This window comes from Eriocheir sinensis, unplaced genomic scaffold (assembly GCF_024679095.1).
Source record: "Eriocheir sinensis breed Jianghai 21 unplaced genomic scaffold, ASM2467909v1 Scaffold63, whole genome shotgun sequence".
Classification (NCBI taxonomy): Eukaryota; Metazoa; Arthropoda; class Malacostraca; order Decapoda; family Varunidae; genus Eriocheir; species Eriocheir sinensis.
Genome location: NW_026111976.1, coordinates 681908 through 707605, shown reverse-complemented (window position 1 = coordinate 707605; position 25698 = coordinate 681908). Strand labels below are relative to the sequence as shown.

Sequence of the window (25698 nt, the reverse complement as noted above, 5' to 3'; positions counted from 1 at the left end):
TTGTTTCTGGCTGACTAAACATGGCTGGTTAGTTTAATTATAAACCTACAGCCTCAACAGCGCCAGAATACAATGGCAGCAACAAATATACGAACTCCGAGGTTCTAAAAGTTAACGTTCTCAGCTAAGGGATGAGGGGTGGCAACTGTGGCCGCCCAGCCAGGCTCGGGCAACGAGGCGAGGCCCCAAGGTGGGAAGCACAAAGAGACAATAGCCCAACTTCCTCACAGCAGAGGCGTTCAAGCTGCGGTAATGCACACACTACTATGCACCTGCAGAGAGTGGAGTGGTGACTCCTGAAAGTGCGTAAGCGCAGGTAAAACACAGCGGGCGACCCGCAACGAAAATGCACGCCTTGGCATCACTACGCCAGTCGCCTAGGCAACGAACCTACGAGTCATCATGACCCGCCCCTCGCCTAGGTCACATGACGAACTAGGAAAATGCGCCCAACATCTTCCTATGCAAAATAAAACATAAAATAACTTGTCGCGGATCTAAACCGCGACACAGAACCTCTCAAGGCTCAAGAAGACAAGAAACAAGAAGCAAGAAGCTCAAGAACCAAGAAACAAGAAATGAGAAACAAGAAACTAGAGTGAGAAGAAAACAAGAAAGAAGTGTCAAGGTCAAGCCCTGCTCCACGCTCAAGATGCTGTCTGCTGTACTGTTCATGAGTAGAAGTGTGAACAGGGTAGACTAGCTCGTGTGCAGTATTAGATTAGGAAATTTTAGGTATTACATATCTATCAGTTGTTAGGTTGTACTATATACTCTCGGCCCTCGATTTAACGAATTAAAAGGGGGGAAGGGTGGTCCGTTGATTGAAAAAGTCCGTTGATTGAAAATACGGTTTTGACGTTTCTAAAGCTGGTGTCACGCCGGACAAATCTACCCAGCCTCCCTTTTAGCTCGGAACATTTTTTTTTATGGTCTGGGCGGCCAGGCGCATGTGGGCGAGCGGCCCCGGCCGCGCTCCGGGCTTGAGCAGCTGACGGGCGGCGGATGATGGTGGTGGTGATGACGGTTGTCGGCGGCGTGGCCCCCGCATTGGCGCCGTTTTCGTTGGGGGATGTGTGTGTGTGTGTGTGTGTGTGTGGCTGTGTTTATTGTGGGCCCGGGCTCCTCAATTTGCTAATTCTTGTTTTCACATGTTGCACGGGATTTCTTTCTTTTCTTCCATCTCTTCTTTTTCAAAAAGAAGAGATGGAAGAAAGGAAAGGGGTCCTGCGCAACATGTGGAGGATGAGAAGCCCAAACCCATAATAAACACAGCCACACATGCATGGGCCGTGATGAGGATGCCGTTCGGTTAGCTGACGCTCACCATCGCCATCACCGTCATCAGCTGCCCCGGCTGCCCGTCAGCTGTTCGGGCCCGGCGCACGGCCGGGGCTGTCTGCACGCATGCACTGCATGTGTTTATTGTTATTTTAGGGTTTTGCCATTTCTAAAGCTGGTGTCACACCGGACAAACCTATCCAGCAACGGACATTCTGTCCATTGCTGGGTAGATTTGTCCGTTGAGATTTTGTGGTCCGTTAAATCCAAAATCCATTAAATTGGGGTCCGATAAATCGAGGGTCGAGTGTATGTTGTGATTTTTGTGTGTGTTGTAGGAGCAGTGATTACTATTCCCATTTTCTATGTTCTGTTATTTTATATTGAGATCGTGATTACACTCGCACTGCCTTACAAGGCTAGAGAAGTATCGTGCTTCTTTGATTGTTTTAATTGTTTAATAAATAAAGCAGTGTATACATCTTTAAATATCCCAGAACCCATGTGCTTCGGCACACGTTACCTTGTAACCACAAGCAAGCCCTAATAAGACAGGCACGGGTTACAACAAAATTTCAAAACAAAATTTCCATATTTAGGTGCTTTATGAGTGTTTTCCTTGTGCTCTTCGCCCTTAGAGCCCAAATACAGCCAACTTCATACACTGCAGACAGGCAAAATCACACTACTCTCACCACCTTTCTACTGGGCCATAGAGACCAATTTCCCATTTTCACGTTCACAGAGGGTTGCACAGTGCTTCCATCTAGTGGAAACTGGCGAAAACTCAAAATTTGCCATGTTGGCGTGTTCGCCCCTCAAGCTCTAGATGCCTCATATACATTAGTGCATTACAGTGAGGAGTGTATAGGAGTGTATAAATTATTTAGCTCTAGATATGAGGTTGAGACGGGCTATAGTAGATGCAAAGGTTGTGAGAGAAATGTTTAATGGATCTGATCACTTTACAGTAGTGGCCAAAATTAGGATGAAAGAGAAATGGGAATTCAAAGGGAGTGGGAAGAAGGAAAAGAAAAGGTAGGAACTAGCAAGTAAGACATTGCATGACAGTGGCCACAGGGGGATGTATTGAAGGAAAGTGGAGAAAATACTTGAAAGAGCAAGAGCACAAATAGAACACAGTGCAGAAGTGAATGAGGTTTATGAGGTGTTTAATAGTTCAGTGGTCAGGGGGTATAGGTTATGTGGAAAAGGAAAGAAAGAGAGTGCGTGGTGGGCGGATGAGATAAAACAGGCAGTGGAAGAGAAAAGAAGAAACTACAAGAAAATGTTACAGAGAAATGTGATGGAGGAAGTGAGAGGGAGGTGGGAGAGTAATATGTCGGTAGAGAGATTGGTTAGGGAGTAGAGCGAGTGGATGAGGGTTTTGGTAGGAAAATTTGAGCAAAATACCAGAACAAAAACTTTTCTGGAAAGAAGATAAAGAGAAATAAGGGAAGGAAAGATTGATGTTTGTAGCTTGAAGGGTGCTTGTGAGAGGGAAGGAGATAGGGGAGGTATGGGAGCAACACTTTGTAACTGTAATGAATGAGTGTGGGAGAAAGACCACAAGTGACTAGTGTAGGAATAAAGATCAATGTAGGGTGGCCAGATCCACAGGGGAGGTGGAGAGAGGGGTAGAGGAGGCAATAAAGAAGTTAAAAGTCGGAGAGGTCCCTGGAGCTGATGGCATTACAGCAGAAATGCTGAAGTATGGAGGAGGTGTAGTTGTAAAATGGAAGTCATGGATATGTAACCTAGCATGGGAACAGGGTGAGGTGCCAAGGACTGGAGGAAGGCTATTGTTGTGCCACTAAGCAAAGGGAAAGGAAGCAGAGATGACTGTATATAGTTACAGGGGAAGAAATGTATTCAGTGTGGCAGGAGAAGTGTATGGAAGTGTTTTAAATGAAAGGATGAAGATTATACCAAGGAAAAGTGTAGGTGATAAACAAGGGGGTTTTAGGAAAGGGAGGGGTTGTGTAGACAAAATATTTGCTCTCAAAATGTTAATCGTAAAATACCTAGAGAAGGATAGGAAAGTGTTTACTACTTTCATAGACCTAGAGAAAGCATATGGCAGGGTTGACAGGAACGGTTTATGGGATGTTCTAAAGATATATGGTGTGGGAGGGCGTTTGCTGGAGGGGATCAGATCCTTCTATAAGAATGTGAGTGCCTCTGTACATGTGCATAGTGAGTTGAGTGAGAGCTTTGGTGTTGGTGTGGGTGTTTGACAGGGGTGTGTGATGTTACCATGGCTTTTTAATGTGTACGTGGATGGTTGTATGAGAGAAATGAAAGCCAGAATGGGGGAGCTTGCTCCAAGGCTGGAAGTGAAAGGTAAGGAGGAGTCACTGGTGGCAGGCCTTTTTGCAGATGATGTAGTATCAGTATTGTTGACAGAGAATGAGGGACACTTCAGAGGATAGTGTATGAGTTGACAGGTGTGTAAGAAGAGAAATGTGGCAGCGGTGAAATGATCTCTTGACTCCTCCGTTTATTAAAGGAGATAGGGACAGTGCAAAGTTAACAACTTGCTAGCACTGGGGCTGGCATGTTGAGTGGCGCCCTCCGACGTGGTCAACGTCTTCTCTTGCCTTTTAGAAGCAACTGTTCGTGCCTGCCTCCTCAGCTCCTGTAGCCGACATCATTCCTGCTTGTGTGGCGGCAGGTCCACTTCGCTCCTGCTCTCCAGTGATGAAAGAACCTCCCACTTGTTAAGCTCCCAACAACCCCTATGAATAACTACCCACTTGAATTACAGTCATACAACTCAACACTCCTCCCTGATATCCTAATCACACATACCTCCAACTAGTTACCGTATTTGACGGCTTATAAGATGCACTTTTTTTCCAAAAAAATGTCCTTGAAAATCACCTTGTGTCTTATAAGGTCAAGGTTCTACTTTGGATTGCTGGCTAGTGGAGTTTTAGCCCTGCACTGGCACTTAAGTTAAATCTCAAGCATCTCCGCAAATGTAAACAAGATGACGATCGCTTCTTCACCAACAACGGCAACTCTTTTCTAAAGTGATAATGCATAACAGTAGTACTTACCAGTACTTTATATAAGATATCACCAGTCAAGAAGAAAATTAAGTGAAGACACTTAACCATGCCTTTACCTAAACAAACCAGCAGTCAGTTGTATGTCATGCACTGAGAGCTGTATTTTCTCTTTTTCTATTTTTCTACACGTCTTCTGCGTGTATCGAAACACACGAGAAATTAATCAAGACAAGGTGTGAGGTTATTTGCCGACTGCCTGGAATTGAACCCGTGACCAACGTGACGGGAGAGCCACTCCTTACTGAGTCGGCCAGAGAGGTACCCCACTGGCTAAGTGGGTTATGGGAGGCTCGTTCATTAGGCATAGCCGCCGCACTACATGTACACCAGACTTGACCACACCCGCAAGACACACTTTCTTTTGTTTTGTGTGCAAAACATTTCAATTAAAAATACAATATGGAACACAAATCAAATCTATTTTCACACTTTCTTACATTTTTTATAATGTACAAACATGTTACAACAACTAGAATTACAATGCAGAATAATTATACGAAAAATATAATGTACAAACTTTATACCCGTTACTCCTCTAACAATGTCGCTGTCTACACACACCATATTTGTTTATGTCTTTAAGCAGTACTCTCGTGTCTCTAAGAAGGACCAGTTCTGGTAGGTCCCAGCAAAAATAAGGGTTTTAAGTGTAAAATGTTGGGATTTACATAATAAGGATCTGAATACATATGAAACTTGAAAATGACCTAATAGTGGGAAGGGTTGTGAATGTCAGGTAAAAAATCTTCATCTGGCACCTGTAGTTTAAACCCAGTTATTATATTTTTTTTCAAATGCCTGCCTGGGGGTGCGGCTTGTAAGCCGTCAAATACGGTAATCTCCCAACAGCCCTTACGATTGATTACCCAACTGAATTGTCACAATGTAACACTCCCCTTGATCCTCATTACACAGATCTCATACTCGAGCCCTTCTAGTCCTTGAGGAATGGCTCGGCTGTACAAGTAACTCTTGATTTACGCGAGTTTGGTTTACGCGTTTTTGAAATAACGCGGGGTCCAAAATCCAAATAAATGTTTAATTTACACATTTTTTTTTCTCTTATATGTGATACTTTATGGACTGGCCACCAGATGTCTCACGCAACTGGACTCACATGGCGCCGCGGCCACACAGCTGAGCTCAGTTCTTTCCGCACGTCACTTGAACAACAATACAGTCCCCACGCTGCCACGCTACTCAACAATAAGGATGGGCAGGTACCAGTACCAGTACCGGTACTAACAGTCCCAGCTATACTGTACGGTACCGGTACCAGACTGCTCGGTACCAGTACCAATACTAGCCAGTCCCTCATTTCTTCCTCACATGAGTGAGGCTGAGACTGAGTGCCTGAGTGGATATCTCGGTGATATGGATATTCTCTCTCTCTCTCTCTCTCTCTCTCTCTCTCTCTCTCTCTCTCTCTCTCTCTCTCTCTCTCTCTCCACTGAATGAAGTGAATATTTATTTTTCGATAGAAACCTACCTCTTGTTTGATTTACATTGTTTTTGATTTACGCGACCTCTTCAAGGACACAATACTCACGTAAATCGAGAGTTACCTGTACACAGTCGACCTCGTCAGCAGCATCCTCTGGATTAGATTCTTCTCCTACTCCATCTTGGACAGGAAGCTGAATGAGAAGTTCCTCGGCCTCATTGTCCGTGGTGTGGGTTGAGACTGGCGGTCCCTCTGAAGCTCAGCGGTGAAGATGTTTGACATGGTGAGGGACTTGGTCGGCGTCGACAACCTGGTCCGACAGTACTCTCGTGACTACACCTCTTGTGCTGTTCGTTGCACCGAACATTGGGTGGCCTTACCCACACTTCATCTCCAACCTGGTAGAGGCCATCCACTTCCAGTTTCTCCTCCTCGCAGGGGTCCACACAGCGAATCCTCACAGGGTACTGGTACAGCATGTTCGCTGGGGCGGTCGACCTTGTATGGTCATCCCGGGGCGTTAGATTGTATGAGTACACAGCTTCTGCTACAGTATAGCCTTTTCTTGCACCGATGACTTTTACAGTACGATGACATTTCTCAACAATGCCATTACTGGAAGGAACATGTGCACATCGAAAACGGAGACGCATACACCACTGTGTCGCGAAGTCAGCAATCAACCTGCTGCAAAAAGCAGTGTCATTATCTGTTAGCAGTTCCTCCAGCGTCCCACATTCACAGAACACTGCCCCCAACTGCTCAGTGACACTGGTGCTGGTTTGGAGCCGCAGCTGACGCCAGACAGCGAAGTGCGACGGCTGACAGTCAACAAGAGTCAAATAAGCTTGCTACATCCTCCACACCTTGGATATTGCACACGAGTTCCAGCTTCTCCAGCCACTCCACTATGGACTGCGTACAGTCCCCGTCGTACTCCGGGATCAACTTCAAGTCAAAGTAGCCCCCAGCGCCTTGTCCCGTCATTCTGCCTAGATAGCTTGTGGCAACAGTAAAACAATCTCTTGGCCACTCCGTTTATTAAAGGTGATAGGGACAGTGCAAAGTTAACAATTTGCTGGCAGCAGGGCTGGCCCGTGGAGTGGCACCCTCCGACTTGATCGACATCTCTAGAACCAACTGTTCGGGCCTGCCTCCTCAGCTCCTGTAGCTGTAGCTGAAAGTGAATGCTGGAAAGAGTAAGGTTATGGTATTTGAGAGGGCAAGGGAGTAGACCATTGATTTGCACCCCAGTACTTTTATGTCATTCGAAGGGGCGATGCCTCGTCGCAAAGATATATTGAATATGGTTGTGAAAGAGGAGAGTATTTCACATTTTGTTGCTTTAAATCTGGTCCTGGACTTTTACATACTTGTTTAAAGAGATTGGAGAACATTTAGGACTTCATTGAAAGTTATTACAAACTCAGGCAAGGTCTGTGTGGGATTATCATTAATACTATTGCCATTGTTTATGTTGGTGGTAGTGGTGTTAAGACTGGCAGTGTTGAATATTGAGGAAAAATTATTATTCAATAAGTTTGCAATGCACTGGCTTTCAGTTAATAATTTACCATCGCTGTCAGTTAAGGGTTCAATCCTGCTCCTGACTGCCATTTTGTTGTTTATATAATTGAAGAAAGACTTCAGATTTGTTTTCCAGTTGGTGGTGACATTTTCTTCTTACCTACGCTTTGCCTGACCAACTAGTCTTTTCACTCTTCTCCTGGCTTCATGTTAAAGTGTAATATTTTCAGGCATGTTTTTCACTTTCTTTAGCCTGTAGAACAAATTTCTCCCGTAATTGAATGTTTGAGTACATTTTAAGCGATGGTTGACTATTATTAGTGTTAGGCCACTTCTATAAATGGGACAAATGTATTCTGCTGTGTGAGATATTGAATTTTAAAGTTAACCATGCTTCATCTGTGTTGGAATCATCTTTTATTTGCATTTCTGTTAATTTATGTTGGATCTCTGCCGTCTTTCTTTACCATCATCATCACTCCTGAAAAAGGAGAGAGAGAGAGAGAGAGAGAGAGAGAGAGAGAGAGAGAGAGAGAGAGAGAGAGAGAGAGAGAGAGAGAGAGAGAGAGTATGTAATTTTATCATTTTTATTTTTCAGGTATTTTATTCGAGAAAGCTGAACCACCAGGTGTCTTTGATTCAGGAAGAGGTGAGTTGAGCAATTTTTCAAGAAATTTTTCAATATATGCCTGTTGATGTTTTGTCAAAAAATTTCATATATTTTCTTAAGTGTATGGTTCTGTGTGTATTTACCTAGTTGTATGTACCTAGTTGTAATTTTATAGGGCCTGGGATTACGCTCGTGTGGTCCCGTCTCCATATCTATACTTGTCCAGTTTTTCCTTAAAATTGTGCACACTCTTTGCCGATACTACTTCCTCACTTAGTCAGTTCCAAACCTCTATGTTTCTTTGCGGGAAGCTATATTTTTTTATGTCTCTCAAGCATCTTCCTTTTCTCAATTTTTTACTGTGTCCTCTTGTGTTGCTGGTGTTTCTTCCCTCTTTTAGTAGCGACTCCTCGTTATCTACTTGTATTTTATTCCGCAATTTGTAAATTAGTATTAGGTCTCCCCTTTCTCTTCTTTGTTCCAATGTCAGCAGGTCCATTTCCTTTAACCTTTCTTCATATGACAATCCCTCCAGTTCTAGAACCATCTTTGTTGCCATCCTTTGTATTCTTTCTAGTTTTTTTACGTGTTTCTTCTTATGGGGAGACCACACAGTTTCCGCATATTCCAACTTTGGTATAATCATAGTGGTATCATCTTTTTCATCATATCCTTATCCATGTAGTGAAATGCTATTCCTATATTCCTTACCATTCTATATGTATCTCCGAATATTCTATTTACATGACTCTCTGACTGTTGATTATCTTGTATTATCACTCCCAGATCTCTCTCTTCTTGAAATTTTAATACATCTCCATCTCCCATTCTATATGTCCATTTTAGTCTCCCTTCACTTTTTCCCATTTCCATTACATGACATTTCTTCACATTAAAACTCCATCTCCCATTTCTTACTTCAATCCCAAATCTTATTTAGGTTCTCTTGCAGAATTTCACAGTCTTTACTATTTCTTATATGTCTCGGCAATTTCGCATCGTCTGCAAACAAGCTCATGTAACTATTTACTTTCTCCGGCATATCATTTATATATACTAGGAAAAGTATTGGTGCCAGTACCAATCCTTGAGGTACTCCACTATCTACATTTCTCCATTCTGATTTCATGTCCTTTACCACTGTTCTCATTTCTCTTCCCTTTAAGTAACTTTCCATCCAGTTTTTCATTTTCCCTGTCAATCCTCCCCTATTTTCCAGCTTCCATAATAGTCTTGTATGTGGAACTTTGTTGAAAGCCTTCTTCAAGTCCAAATACATGCAGTTTACCCATCCATCCCTCTCCTGTGTTATGTCCGTCACTCTTGAGTAAAAGATTAATAAGTTTGCTACACATGAACGCCCTTGTCTAAAGCCATACTGTTTTTCTGTAATTATATTGTGTTCTTCTAGAAATTTTGTCCATTGTTTCTTTATCACTTTTTCACATATTTTACAAACTATACTAGTCAATGATACTGGTCTATAGTTTAGAGGTTCTTCTTTTTCCTGCTTTTATATATAGGGACCACCTCAGCCCTTTGCCATTCCATCAGTACTTTACCAGTTAATATTGAGCCCTTTAACGATATCATATACCAGTCCGACCAGCTGATTTCTGCATTCTTTCAAAATAAAACATGAAACTCCATCCGGTCCTATTGCTTTCCTCTCTTCCAGCTCCTCCATTATTTTATATATCTCTTCTTTAGTTACTGTTACTTCCTCCATTTGAGCATTTATCTCATCATCTTGTGGTTCATTAGATTGTGATTCTTTTGTAAAAACTTGTCTAGTTTCTTTAGGATTTTCAATTATTTTATTTCCATCTTTCAGTTTTCAGTTTTTTCCTTTGGTTTGATTTTTCCATTTATTAATCTATAAAACAATTTAGGTTCTTCCTCACACTTTTCAACAATATCCTTTTCGCATCCTTTCTCTTCTTCCCTCCTTATTTTCACATATTCATTTCTTGCTATCTTAGTATTTTTTTGTTCCTTTGGTTCTTATTTCTTTTCCATCTTTTCCTCACTTTGCCTCTTTTTTTTCTTTGCATCTGCACATTTTGCATTAAACCAATCTTGCTTTCCTCTTTCTATTGGTTTATATAATGGGACATATTTTTTTTGACTCCTGTCCCATATGCCTCATGAAAATATCATACTTTTCCTACACCTCGTTTGTTCTTTTTAACTTTTCCCAGTCCAGTTCTTCATAATATTTCTTGAGATTTTCTATGTCAGCTTTCCTGTAGTTTCTCCTTTTTTCTTTGGATGATTAGCCTTCCTCAGTGACTTCCTAATTGGTTTCCAACTCTATTATTACATGATCGCTTTTTCCTATGGGACACACATATCTTAATTCATTTAACAGGTGTACTTCCTTCGTCAGTACCAGGTCCAGTCTTGCTGGTTCACCATCACTCCTGTGTCTTGTATTTTCAGTCCCCCACTGCATCATTAAGTTTTCCTTAGTCAGTTTTAGAAATCTTTCCCCCAATGCCGTCTCATTTCCTTCATTTTCGAATGTTTCCCAATTTACCTCTTTGCAGTTGAAGTCCCCAACCAACAAAACTCTTTTATTTGCTCTAAGTAACCTTCTCAAACACTGAATGGTATCCTCTATCATCTCATATTCTCCTCTGTTCCATGAGTTTGTTTTTGGTGGTACGTAGGTTGCTATTAGCGTCAGCATTTCTCTGTTTTTATTCTCCAAGTTAACACTCACTATTCACGCCTTTCCTTTTCCATATGTTACTGATTTCACCAACAACTCCTTCCTCATCATTTTCATCACTCCTCCACCACCTTTACCCCTCCTATCCTTCCTCCATACATTGTAGTTATTGTTAAACACTATTTGAATTTCCTCTTTTAGCTTTGTTTCCGTTAAACACACTTTCTTGGGTTCTTTTTCCTTTCGGTAATCTTGTAATTCCAATTTTCTAGGTATTATCCCATCTACATTGGTATACATCACACTTAAACCCTTAGTTGTTCTAATTTTGTCTAGTTTCTGTTCTATTTTGGCTCTTCCCTTATACATATACCATTTCCTTACCTTGTCCCCCAAAACTCTCCCCCATTTTTTTTTCTTCCTCTTCTGTTCGTGCACTATTTTTTCTCCTTTACCTCTGTTTGCATTTCATTCCATTTTTTTCCTTTCTTCTTCAGTTCTATTTTTCTTTATATATATTTCCTTACATTCATCTATTTCTTTTAATTTAGTTGTTCTATACAATACTTCCTCTGTTACCTGCTGGGATTTTAATTTTAATTTCATTGGTCTCATTTTACCTTCTATATAAGGACCCAGCCTAATGATCTCCTCTACCTCCTCCTCAAGGTTATGTAATTTTTCATCATTTAAGTTCTTCAGTAGGTCCTTCACTGATTTTAGTTCTTCCTTTTCCCTTCTTTATTTAACCAGGGTTGGAAAAAAACCCTTTTTTAAACCCGGGTTTAAAAAATAATAATTGGGGGGGTATTATTTTTTGTTTATGCCTCGTATTTATATGTAAATCAATTTAAATAAGAAACTCAAAAGTAGTCAAGGGTAAAACAAAAGGTTTGAAGTGTTACCTGAAGGATGGACACCTGTTTAAGTCATGTTGATACAGGTTGTTAACTTGTACTGTACAGGAAACGAACGGGTGAGGCTTGACTACCGGTCACTCAGCACTCCTCAGTTCCTCAGTCTCTCCTTGTCATGAGTGAGAGGATCACACTATTTAATTGTTGTGCTTAGCGGGCCACCCTGGTGTGGTTAGTAGTTACCTTGATATATATTTAGTATAAATTATAGTTAACCCCTTCAACACGAGGACGCATATACAATCGTCCCTTAAATAGTACGGTTTCGGTTTTATACGGATTGTCATAGATTATTTTAGGATTTTTAAATTTCCCGCTCGTCGCACCAAGTAGCCATTACGTGAGTGGCAAAACTGTTCTACCAGACCGCCACCCATGCACATCTGTTCATGTGTGTGCACAGCATCAGGAACACTGTTCTGCCAGATTGAAAACTATGCACTTTCCCTAAGTCCGTGTGTGTGCACAACCTCAGCTGTGCTTCTCCATTACCACATGACATGAACATGGGACCCAAGAGACAACCCAAGACACCAACTGAATGCACCCCATAGGATCCAAGAAAGCTATTCACCTTGCAGAAGAATTTAAATTTAGGAGAAGTTACGTTTTGGTATGAGTTAAGTTGCGGTAGGGAGAGCATACCACGTGAATCCGGGTCCCGCCTGGCTCAGCTTCTATCCATGGGCCAAAGTTGCCAGTTATGCATTTTCTGCTGTAGTGTTACCACGCTGGGCAAGTGAGCCATCCTGGCAGCGCTCCTTTCCACATTGTCAGCGAGCGAGCCATGTCATACATTCACACTCTCTCTTACTCTCTACCACAGTTTCTATTGCTCTCTAAATCATACTTGAAATAAGATACGAAACGGTAATTGTGGAGATCGACTCCGCCAGTGGCGGCGCCAAGGGGGGCTTGGGGGATTGGAGCCCCCCCCAGTAATGAGCCAAGCCCCCCCTAAGCCCCCCCAATATTGCTGCCTGATGAGGATGATGAGGATGCCTAATGAGGACTGAAGCTGCCTGGAAGGAGTTAGAGGAGGCTGCTGAGGATTTGTGCAAGGCAGTTGGGATACGCACTGAGAATCAGCGTCCAGGTAGACAACGATCTGCTCCCAGACACCTCGATGAATTCATCATAACATCTAGTATAGGTCAGAGAGATGGAGCTACACCACCAGATGCCGGGAGAAAGACCTTCTATGCCATCATAGATAGAATGCTCAATGAGCTGACCAGGCGATTCTCATCAATGCCTGCAATGTTCTGATGGGTGCTACTGCCTTGAACCCGAAACATACTTTATTTCTGGACAAAGCAGCGCAGTCAGGAATGGCAGCCAATTATGGAGTGGCAGAGGATGATCTTGCAGTGGAGGTCCACCAATTGAAAAGACTCATAGCTAGGAAGAGAGACAAGGGCCAGGAAATGTCCACACCACTGGAGCTCGCAGCCATGCTGGAGCCATACAAGGACGCCTTCATGGCTCTGCATAAACTTGTCTGCATTGCAGTGACCCTCCCTGTCACCTCAGCCGCCTGTGAGAGGAGCTTCTCATGTCTGAAGCTCCTCAAGACATACTTGAGGAACAGCAGTGGCAACAACCGCACCAGCAACCTTGCTGTAATATCAATTAATTCTAGGAGGGCCAAACAGCTGAACATTGATGCTAGTATAGACACATTTGCTGCCAATCACCAGAACAGGCGCATAGTTTTAAAGTAACATCTTGATTTAAAGTTCTTGGGCTGTTTGCCATGCTCTAACTTCTATTATTCTTCCTCAGATTGTATTAACTTCATATATAATTATTCTTTTCTGCCATGTTAACTACGTACTTACACATGTCTATATATTTTATTTATTCACTTTGATATCAGACATTTTGTGAAGCCCCTCCACATTTTACCCCAGCCCCCCCTCAGCCCCCCCAATGAAAATTTCCTGGCACCGCCACTGGACTCTGCGCTTCCAAAATTCGACATTACGCCTCCATATTTAAACTACTCAAACCAAACTTTAAATAACCTGACCTCTAACGGGGGGCTTTGCCCCCCTCGACCCCCCCAGCGTGGTAACACTGCACTGTGACTACAGCGAAAATACATAACTAGCAACTTGGGCCCGAGGGTAACAGCTGAGCCAGGAGGGACCCAGATTCTGTAGGAGTGCCCAGGAGTGTTTCTAGGGGGGGCACTAATTTCATACGGATTTTCAAATACAGTACCCTCTCGAATTTCGCGCTATCCGAGTTTCGCGATCCACGAGTTTCGCGGTTAGTCCTAAATTCTTACCATCCCGACTTTCGCGCATTATCACCCCGAGTTTCGCGCTACTTTGACACGTAGCTACGGGTCACGACTACTTACCATCGGCGTCACGCACGCTACCTTTAAAGATAGTTTCACATTGGACGTTTTCCTCCAAACATTGTGGCTATGGCAAGAGAGAGAGAACGGGTCATTTTGAAGCTGCCGTTGAAGGCGGCTGCCATACGATTGGCTGACAGTTCTGAAAAAACGTTTGCGATTCGCTGGGAGTCCGATGACATCATCGCCGATGCTTACCCTATCAGCCGGGAGCGAGTTCACAGTTATCTGTAAGCTGGTGTCACACAGGGCTTTTTCTTCCCACCGCGTTGGCGCCAGCTATTGCAACCGGCAACTCCAACTTTTCCTGGTGTGCGTCACACACAGCCAAGGTTGGTTGCCCATATCCATATTCACAACGTAAACAAAGCACTTGCCCTGAATCAACATGGCGTCGTCTGCTAAATTAAGGGCAGTCGCAGCTTGTGCTGCCATTACCCAAGTTCTGGATTTGTTACTGCAGTTAAATAGAAGGAAGAAACAGTTGTGGGTGTGGCATGCTTGTGGCTCCTCCATGCCAGTTCTCATTGTCACCACTGCGCGTGCGCGGCCAACACACCCATCTTGACTCAACCACATAAACACATGGATCGAATAACAACACACACACACACACACACACACGCACACACGTCGGTCAGCTGCCGACCTGTGTGGACGCGAGTGACGGAGCTCCGGGAGATTTAAGTTTTTTAGCTTTTAGCTTTTTAGCTTTTTAACTTTTTTTACTTCTAACGTTTTACCTATTTTACCCTGCTGGCGCTCGGAGGACGCGGGAGGACGGAGCCCCAAGGGATTTTTAACTTTTTAACTTTTTGACTTTTTGCTTTTAACGTTTTAGCTTTTTAAATATTTGCCTTTTTTACCTATAACCTCTGACATACGGGGGAGGGCTTTACTGGCGCTAGTCCCAGAAAGAGGTTGGGAGGGAGGGAGGAGGAGAAAGTGTTATGTAGTGGATACTGGAAAAAAACGTAGAACCGTACCGAGCCCGAGATGGATCTGTTTATGCCGCCATCACGTAAACAACAGCTGGTAGCGGATTTCTCGGGTTTTGAGGAAAAGAACAGTGAATTGCAAAATAGATTATTACAGAGAAGAATGAAAGGGTTGGAGAGTGATTTTGAAGTGGTGATGAAGATGGTGAGTGAGTTGAGAAGGGAGAGAAAGGAGGACAAGAGAAAGATAAGTGATCTACAAGCAGAAGTGGTAGAGCTAAAAATTCAGATAACAAAATGCTCTGAGGGAATAAAGGAAAGCGTAGTTTCGGTGGAAAAGACGAATAAGGAGCGGAATAAGTGGGAGGCGAAGCGAAGTGAAGAAAAAGTGGAAGCGGAGCAAAGAGTCAAGAATTTGGAACAGAAAGTTGATAAAGATTGTGGGATGATGCAGAGTGAGAGTGTACAGAGCTTTAAGGAGATTGTGGAGGAGCAGTTGGAGGAGAAGATGGCTGAGAAGGTGATGAAGGTAATCAAAGAAAATGAGGCACTGGTAAGAGGCACGGTGGAGAAAAAGAAGAGTGTCATTGTGTTCGGTGTAAAGGAGGAGAAGACCCCAAACAAATCGGAGAGGGAAAACATCTTGAAAGATGTAGTGAAGAAGATCATACGGAGGGTACAGGGAGAGGAAAGTGACCTGGTGAAAGAAATAGATGACTGTCATAGGATTGGAAAATACAATGGAGAAAGAGATAGACCAATTAGGATAAGATTTAAGGCACAGAGCGAAGCAGAAGAGGCCCTGGCAGGAGCTTGGAAGCTAGCGGGAGAAGACACCAAAATGATGTGGCTGAGGAAAGATCTGAATGAACAAGAGAGAGACAAGTTGAATGAACTCAGAGGTGAGGTTCGTGATTTAAATGAGAAGAGATCGGAAGAAGAAAAGAAGGAGTTTTTTTTTAGAGTAATGGATATGAAAGTGAGAAAGTGGTTCATGGTGACGAGAGGAAGAAGAGAAAAAGTCTAACAGGAAAGGAGCAAGGATGGAAAGTGTCATATACGAATATCAATGGAATAGTGTCATCATGGATAGAGTTTAACGACTATTTGAGAGACAGAGAACCTGATATTGTGGGACTGACAAAAACTAAGTTGTGTGACTCAGTTGAGGTGGTGGGGATTGGAGAAGGTGAATACAATATATGGAGGAGAGACAGAAAGAGGAAACAGGGAGGAGGTGTGATGTTGATGGTAAGGAAAGGCATTAGGGTGGAGGAGGTGATTGAGGGTAAAGGCTTGGCAGAGGTACTGAAAGTGAAAATTGTGGGTGCTGAAGGAAGAAGGAGGCAGTATGTAGTAGGGTATGTGCCCCCAAGAACCAATGCATGGAAGGCCCGAGAATATGAACAAATGATACAAGACACAGTGAGTTGCCTGGATGGAATGATGAGAGAGGGTGAGAGAATAATTTTAATGGGGGATTTTAGTTGTAAAGAGGTAGAATGGGAGGATTGGCAGACGCAGGGAACAGAAGAGTCGTGGGGAGGAAGACTCCTGCAATTGGCAATGGAACATGTGCTGATGCAATGGATTAAGGAACATACTAGATTCGGGAAAGAAGGAGAGGCATCAAGATTAGACCTGGTTTTTAGCAAGGAACCGGAAGTAATAGAAAATATTAAAATAGATTGCCCAATAGCAAAGAGTGACCATGTGATTGTGGAATTTGAAGTAAAAGAAAAGAGAACAATTGACCGAAAAGAGGATCACAAAATAGGGAGAAGTAACTACGCTCAGGCAGACTTTGTCAATATGAGAACTTTTTTTGAAAATGCAAATTGGAGTGGGCTGTACAAAGCCAAAAGTACACAAGACAAGTGGGAGGAGTTTTTAAAGCTGTACAAAGAAGCCGAGAATAGATATGTCCCTAAGGTAACCAAAAAGGATGTTGGTAAAAAGGAGTGGTTTAACAAAAGATGCGAGGCGGCTAGGAAAAGAAAGGAGGAGGCCTGGAAGGGATGGAGGAGACGAAGAAGAATCATCGCGTGGAACAATTTCAAACAAGCAAGGAATGAATATACAAAGATTAGAAGAGAGGGAAAACGGAAATATGAAAAAGATATAATCAACAAATGCAAAGACCAACCTAAATTCTTTTATAGACATGTGAACGGCAAATTAAAGAATAGAGAAACAATCGATAAACTGAAAATGGATGGAACTACATATGAAGACCCAGCAGAGATGGCAGAAGTGATGAACAATAGCTTTCATAGAGTTTTCACAAAGGAAGACGAATTCGTACAACCACCGGGCCAGGAAAGAGGAAGGGTTATGCAGGAGATACAGTTAACGGTGCAGGAGGTCAAGGAAAGCTTGAACAAGCTGGATGTAAGAAAGGCGATAGGGCCGGATGGAGTATCAAGGTGGATCCTGAAAGAATGTAGTGAGCAACTTGCAGAGAAACTGCACTGCATAATGAGCACCTCCCTGAGTGAAGGAAGGGTACCACAAGATTGGAAGAGAGCAAACATAGTACCAATTTATAAAGGAGGAAAGAGAGAGGACCCATTAAATTACAGACCGGTATCACTCACTAGTGTGGTCGCGAAGATATGTGAGAGGCTAGTTACAAACAGGTGGTCGGATTTTTTAGAAAGGGAGAGAATTATCTCGGATTGCCAGTTTGGATTCAGGAGAGGGAGATCGTGTGTCACTAACTTGTTATGTTATTACTCAAGGGTGACAGATTTAATACAGGAGAGAGAAAGCTGGGGGGATGGAGTGTACCTGGATTTGAAAAAGGCATTCGACAAAGTACTGCACAGAAGACTAATTTGGAAAATTAAAAATAAGGGTGGAGTGGGTGATGGACTGATTAAGTGGCTGGAGGACTTCCTAACTAACTGGGAAATGGGGACAATAATCAAGGACAGGGTTTCCAACTGGTGCCCAGTGAGGAGTGGGGTCCCACAAGGTTCAGTGCTGGCGCCAATAATGTTTGCTGTTTATATAAATGATATGGTGGATGGAGTGACCAGCTATGTGAGTTTGTTTGCAGATGATGCAAAACTATCGAGACGAGTCAATGATGTGAAAGACTGTGAGGCATTGCAGAGGGACCTGGACAAAATATGGGAGTGGAGTGGTACATGGCAGATGGAATTCAACCTTGGGAAATATAAAAAAATAGAGTTTGATAGGAGTGGAAGAAGATGTGAATATGATTATAAGATGGGAAGTGAGATAATATGCGGAGGAATGGAAGAAAAAGATTTGGGAGTGACTATCTCAGAGAACATGTCACCGGACAAACACATCAACAGGATAACGGGACAAACTATGAATTTGCTGAGGAACATAAGGATGACATTCGTGTATTTGGACGAAGAGATGATGAAGAAAATAATAGTTACAATGATAAGGCCAAGGTTGGAGTATGCAGCAGTGGTCTGGTCTCCTCACGAAAAGAAGAATATAAGAAAGCTGGAAAGAGTACAGAGAATGGCAACTAAGATGGTACCGGAACTTAGGGATCGGACTACGAGGAGAGACTCAATACCATGGGGCTCGCAACCCTGGTGAGAAGAAGAGAAAGAGGAGACCTTATAGCGGTGTACAGGGTGGCGAGTGGGGTGGATAATCTGGACAGAGAGGACCTGTGTGTGTGGAGCGAGAGGAAAACAAGAGGACATGGAAAGAAGTTGAGGGCTACCACGTGTAGGCGAGATGTGAAAAAGTTTAGCTTCCCAAACAGAAGCATTGAGCTGTGGAATGGACTGGGGGAGGAGGTGGTTTGTGCAAGAAACATTCATGATTTCAAGGAAAAGTTGGATAAGAGCGGACATGGAGACGGGACAGCGCGAGCGTAGCTCTTTTCCGGAATGTCACAACTAGGTAAATACACACACCAGAAGCATTAGGAACCGTTGCAGATGTTTCTGACAAACAAACGACTTCACCATTTCTAGAATGTGTTAGAATTTATTTGGTAAGTGGCTCACACGAACCAAACCTAACTTTTTGGCAAGAGAGCAGTCGTCTTTAACACTGCTCTCTTTTTGCCATTAGATATGTTTGGTTTGTATGAACCACTCACCAAATAAGTTCTAACACACTCTAGGAAATGGCGACATTTCTGTTTGTGAGAAACATCTGCCATGGTTCATGATGAGTCTGGTGTGTGTGTGTGTCTTTGTTGTTACTCGATCCACGTGTTTATGTGGTCGGAGTCTAGATGGGTGGATTGGCCGCTCACGCGCAATGGTGACAATGAGAACTGGCACGGAGGAACCACAGGCACGCCACACCCACAACAACTTCTTAATTCCTTCCATTTAACTGCAGCAACAAGTCCATAACTTGGGTAATGGCAGCACAAGCCGTGACAGCCCTTACTTTAGCAGACGACGCCATGCTGATACAGGGCTAGTGCTTTGTTTATGTTGTGGATGTGGATACGGGCAACTGACCTTGGCCGTGTGTGATGCACACCCGGAAAAGCTTGATTTGCCGGTTGCCCAAGCTGCCACCAATGCGATGGGAAGAAAAAGGCCCAGTGTGACGCCGGGTTACAGACAACCGACAACTCACTCCCAAATGGGCGCGTAGGCGTTGCCAGTAGCCACAACGGTTAGAGGAAAACAGCCAGTGTAAAGGGGCTCTCACACATTCCCGGTCCCGGTCGCGACCGTCCCCGATGACTCCCGATAAGCCGATCGGGGCCTGACCGCCGACAAAATAGGCAATAATCCCCGGACCGGCGGCTTACCGCCGGTAAGCCGGCGGTAGACCGGCGACCATATACGATTTTCGATTTCTCCGACCGGCGACTGCAGCAGGTCAGTCGGCTGTAGACCGCCGGCCTACCGGCGGCAGACCGCCGGTCTACCGGCGGCAGACCTGCTGCACATCGACGAGCAAACACTTTCTTTGCATTTTAATATATTTATAATTACCTCATAAATAGCTTCATACCTAAATTCATTCGTGTGCATAAAACTCTCTCTCTCTCTCTCTCTCTCTCTCTCTCTCTCTCTCTCTCACCCATTCCTCTTCCTCCTTTTTTACATCTCTTTCCACCCTCTCTCTCTCACCCATTCCTCTTCCTCCTTTTTTACATCTCTTTCCACCCTCTCTCCCTTCCTTCCTCACTCTCCTCCATCCCTCCCTCTCTCTTCCTCACTCCCTCCCACCTGTTCCTCCTTCCATTCCTTTCCCTTCTGTCTGTCTGTCTGTCTGTCTCTCTCTCTCTCTCTCTCTCTCTCTCTCTCTCTCTCTCTCTCTCTCTCTCTCTCTCTCTCTCTCTATCTCTCTATCTATCTATCTATCTATCTATCTATCTATCTATCTATCTATCTATCTATCTATCTATCTATATCTATCTATCTATCTATATATATATATATATATATATATATATATATATATATATATATATATATATATATATATATATATATATATATATATATATATATATATATATATATATATATATATATATATATATATATATATATATATATATATGTACCACCGATGGTACATTTCATACTTTCAATAGTCGCCACATGTACCACCGGTGGTACATTAATGAGTTTTTTTTCTCTTCCTTTTCAACCAATATTTCTAACAAAATAGTAGGCAAAATGCAAACACAAATATTCTAAGTGATAGTTTATTTATTTATTTCTTCAAAACTATAGCATTGAAAGATGTTAATGCATAGGAAAATTTAACATTTTTACCCTAAAATAAAAAAACTTCTTTTCCTTATAAACACAGTGTTCTTTGAATTTCATTTACATTTCCTTACATTCTGCAGTAAAAAAATAGCAGATTAAAAAGTATCAAACAGTATTGTTCACTCATCAAAGTACAAAACACCTTCTATCCCTACAAACACTTTCTTCATTCAGAGTGAATTCTTTCTAAGCATGGGATACACAGATGTGGACTGCCATCACATTGATTACATACAGTTTTTACTCCTAGCTTTTGCAGCTGCAGTTACACTTCCTTCATTTAGACTAAGGGTCTGATAACACCCTCTGCACCTTTTTCTTGCTGTTCTGCATTGACCCTGCAATTCAACAAGGAAATGAGATGATCTTTTACCTCCCAGAGAGAGAGACTCTCTTCCAATGCTTATTTTCTCTGTTGGAATTCCTGTGGTAAGAGAAAGAACTAAAGACTCCCGGAATTCCTTCATTGACAAGGTTTTCTTTGCATGATACTTATTGAAAATCAGGAAGGAATTGACTACTGCTGTTCCCAAAATGAGCTCAAATGCTAATTTTTTATACCACTTGCGAATTTTGCGCAGGGGTGAATAATAGGATGACATCTGGTCAGAGTAATCTACTCCCTTTTTGGCAGCATTATAATCCAAGACAGATTGTGGTTTCTGAGCCTCTGTGCCTCTTCTCAAGACAGTTGTCACTTTTTCAGCAGTATGTTCTGGAACAGTTGTTAGCATCAGAACATTGCGCTTATCTTTCCATTTTAGAACTTTTATGCCTTCTGAGTTTTCTTTTCCTTCAACTTCACCTTTTTTCAGTTTCTTGTCTGTTACGATTTTAGGATTCTCTTTCCTGTTACTCCGTAAGGTTCCACACACATATGTTGATTTTTCTAGGAGGACTCTAGCCAGGGCTACAGAAGAGTAAAAGTTGTCAATATACAGAGTCCTACCTTCTCTCAACAGGCCTTCCATTAGTGACATTGCAACATATTCTGAATGTTTTAAATCTTGAGAAGTGTCTCCCTTTCCTTTGTATATCTTGAATTTCCAAGTGTATCCATCAACTGAGCATAGTTTATATATTTTGAAGCCATACTTGTGTTTTTTGTTGGGGATGTATTGTCGTAATATTGTTCTGCCACGAAACATAACTAGGCTTTCATCTATGACAACCTTTTCACCAGGTGTAACTTTTTCGAAGCTTTCAGAGAGAAGTCTGATGAGTGACCTTACTTTGTACAATCTGTCACTTTCATCTTGGCTGTTGTCAGCAAAATGGAGAAAGCGTAGGATCAGCTCAAATTTGTTTCTTGGCATAACATTCTTCACCAGCTCTACTCCATACATTTTACTTTTAGCCCAGTAACAATCAAATGTTGGTTGCCTGTTTAAGCCCATCATGATAAGAATTCCAAGAAACTGTTGAATATCCTTGGAGGTTACTGGTTTCCATGCATTCATTTTAGAGAGCCGTGTAATAGGCTTTTCAGCTGCAGTTTGTTCAAAGTACCTATTAGTTTCCATAACTATCAAATCAATAACCTCATCAGTACAAAAAAGCTTGTAAACATCAATGGGTTGAATATCTCTGTCAGATGATGATGGTAAATTGTAATGTATCTGCTCGCTTGCTGTGCATACAAATTCTCGTGTGCCTGCAGTGATGTTTTGCCATGCAGTGTGATTAGAAGCGGCAGGCTGTTCATTCACGGTTCCATCACTTGATGATACACTTGCTGTATCATCATCTGGGTCACATATGCTGCTTGCATCAGATTCATCACTTGAATCCATTTCCTCTGGTGACGGTTCATAACTTTTTTCCCCGTCACTGTCATCGGAAGATGACGACATCTTGTGATGTCCATAAAACTGATGAGGCTCCATTGAAGGGTATCTGTAATATTAAGATATACATGTGTTGTTTTGTGAAGCATAAAACTTAAAATTTATTGCATCGAACCTCTTTTAGCGTAGTTACTAAAATATTCAACATGAATAGTATTCGTATCGCCATTTGAGCCACGGGTGCACCATAGAATATTATGACCACTGGTGGCTCATATGGCGCTGCTGAAGTACTCAGACTAATGTATCGCCATATGTACCACCCGTGTAACAAGGATTTTAACGGGTCTAAGAGATTCTATTTGAGGAGCAAAATGCATACCCACCTTTTCGCTCCGCTGCTGCCACAGCACTGACCGTTACAGCGTGGTAAACATCATGGCGCCACGGTGGAGTTCCAGGACTGGCTAATGGCGCTTAACTCTATCTATCTATCTATCTATCTATCTATCTATCTATATATATATATATATATATATATATATATATATATATATATATATATATATATATATATATATATATATATATATATATATATATATATATATATATATATATATATATATATATATATATATATATATATATATATATATATATATATATATATATATATATATATATATATATATATATATATATATATATTTTCTCTCTCACCCATTCCTCTTTCTCCTTTATCTCATCTCCCTCTCTCTCTTCATCCCTCGCTCCTACCTGTTCCTCTTCGTTTTCCTCCTTCCTCCCTCGCTAATCCCCAGGTCAGACACAGGTGTTCACTCGCGGTCTACCGCCGGTCTACCGGCGGTCTGCCGCCGGTCTGCCGTGGGTGTCGGCGGTTGACCGCCGGTCGACCGCCGGTTGACCGCCGGCGACCTTTTTCCACACCGCCGGTCGACCGGGCGCATCGCCGATATCTTTGAAAATTTTAAAGTTGACCGGCGGTGGTCGGCTGCGTCTACGGTCCTCAGGGTCGACCGGCGGTCGACCGGCGGTCTGCCGCCGACAATCCCCGATCTTACAGCCGGTCGACCGGCGACCGGCTTATCGGGAGTCATCGGGGACGGTCGCGACCGGGACCGGGAATGTGTGAGAGCCCCTTAACACTGCCCCAAGGCAGCGAGGCCGCTGTCTGGGTGAGCGCCGGCGATGACGTCATCAGACTCCCAGCAAATCACAAGCGTGTTTTCAGAGCTCAGCCAATCGAAAGGCTTCATCTGTGGCTTTAAAACAGCCCGTTCTCTCTTCTTGTTTTCTTCCTTTTTCCAAGGTACGTATTTTGAGATAACAAGGGAGTAAAGGAGGAAAAAAAGTGAGCTCCGGGGGGCAGCATGAGCCAATTATAATGGCGTCACTATAAACAGTTGCTTGCGCCATGATGGTCTCGGGGCTGACCATCAGGCCCAGATGGATAGTCTACCGGCGTCATAGCCCACATTTAAAAAAAATAAAAATAAAAACCTCCACGGGTCGGAACAGATAAGTACTTTTTCAGTGTTTTCAATACCTCGAGTTTCGCGATCCTCGAGTTTAGCACTATACCTTCGGAATGAAGCGAGCGCAAAACTCGAGAGGGTACTGTAGTACGGGGTTCCTGGGTCCCTAGCCCCCGTACTAATTGAGGGACGACTGTACTGCATCCTTGCGTGCCCCGTACCATATCCAAGGACGCGCATACTATGTCCTGGCTCGCTTTAGCCAATAAATGAGTTATTTTATCTATATATATATATGCTTTCATCTCAAAATTATCAATTAATTTATGTTTCTTTATGTGCACCATTTAATTCTGCATGTTTTCATACATAATACATGATGATTATGTTGAGTTTATGGCTGAAAACTTGTTATATTCAATAGCGAGATTTGAAATTTGGTGTGCGCGGCGATCCTGGATACGGCGCGGGACGCTGTTTTGGCCCGGCTGTTGTGAAGGGGTTCCCAGGGGGTACGCGCTCCCCATGGGTCGTTATATAGACAAGAGGAAAAGTCAGTATTTAAAACTCATTGAGGCATTTCTTGTTAAAAGTTGGTAACAAGTGTTTTTAACCTAATTTGGGTATGCTGAATCCGAATCTGCTTGTTATCACGCTGGTAAATGCTTTATAAGGGCTCAAAATTGCAATTCAAAATGGCCACCAAAATCATGCTAATTTGAGGTTCGCATTTTTGAAATTTCATTCTTAGACTGAAAATATGTTAACAGATAAGGCAATTAATGTATTCAAAAGAACTTCCACATGCCTAAGACCAACTGAGTTGATATCAAGCAAAACAAACATAGCAGCACCCCACCAGAGGCCAAAATCCAAGATGGCCGCCATCAAACTTAAACAAGGCATATCTCTTGTCCTATATGCGCTACAAACACGTTCTTGATGTCTATATGCATGTTTCTAATAGCAAGGAATCCAACTAGATGGTCCTATCCAATACAAAACATACTTGAGGTCAAACAGGATGAACAAATCCAAGATGGCCACCACTAAAACTCCAATTTGTATATGTGGTTCAACACTACCCAGGCACTTTATCTTGGTGTCTAAATGTATCTTCTTTATTAAAGGGTACCAAGTCGCAACATAATGTAGTATAGTCTTTATCTCATAAAATGTAGTAAAACATATAATCCTGTACAATTGGAATCTAATCAACAATTACCCCTACCAAGTTTGAAAGCGGCAAACATTTGTTTTCACAATACATGTAGATTTAATTTCACTTTCCTTTTCGACAGAATACATGTACTATTCGACAGATACTATGCAACAACAATCAAGGTTAGCACACGAACGAAACGGTCTAAATCAGCACAGCCTATCAGGAAAGTAGTTACAGATGGATCAGTACCATTACCAGTCAATTGGGACAATTTTCTTGCATTGGCAGAAAATAAAGCGGATCTTGCTCGATTTCTTTCACAGCAACTTATGCAAAACTCACCGAAAGACAAATGTATCATTGTAGCTGGTGGCTTTGAAAATGAAGAAGAAGTGCAATGTTCTGACCAAACGAAAGAGCTGGGTAGTTTGAGAGCCAAACACGAAGAGGCCGACACACGGGTTATACTCCACTGCCTGCATGCTGAATCACAAACTATTGTTGTGTCTGCTCGCGACACCGACGTATTTGTCCTCCTGGTGGCACATTTTCATAAGTTTGACTGTTCTTATTTGTGGATGAAAGCAGGCACATCAAAGAAACAGAAATACGTTCCAGTCCACACTGTATGCAGTGAACTATCGTTTTCTCAGTCTGTCTCACTGGC

General features: G+C 42.5%; 1 protein-coding gene across 1 annotated transcript in view; it reads left to right on the top strand.

Moving 5' to 3' along the window:
- LOC126993546 (fructosamine-3-kinase-like) overlaps positions 1–25698 on the top strand; it is a 144774-nt gene that overhangs the window by 39204 nt on the left and 79872 nt on the right. Inside the window, 1 exon segment of the mRNA XM_050852685.1 lies at positions 7925–7975. Within this exon segment, the coding sequence (XP_050708642.1) occupies positions 7925–7975 (51 nt within the window).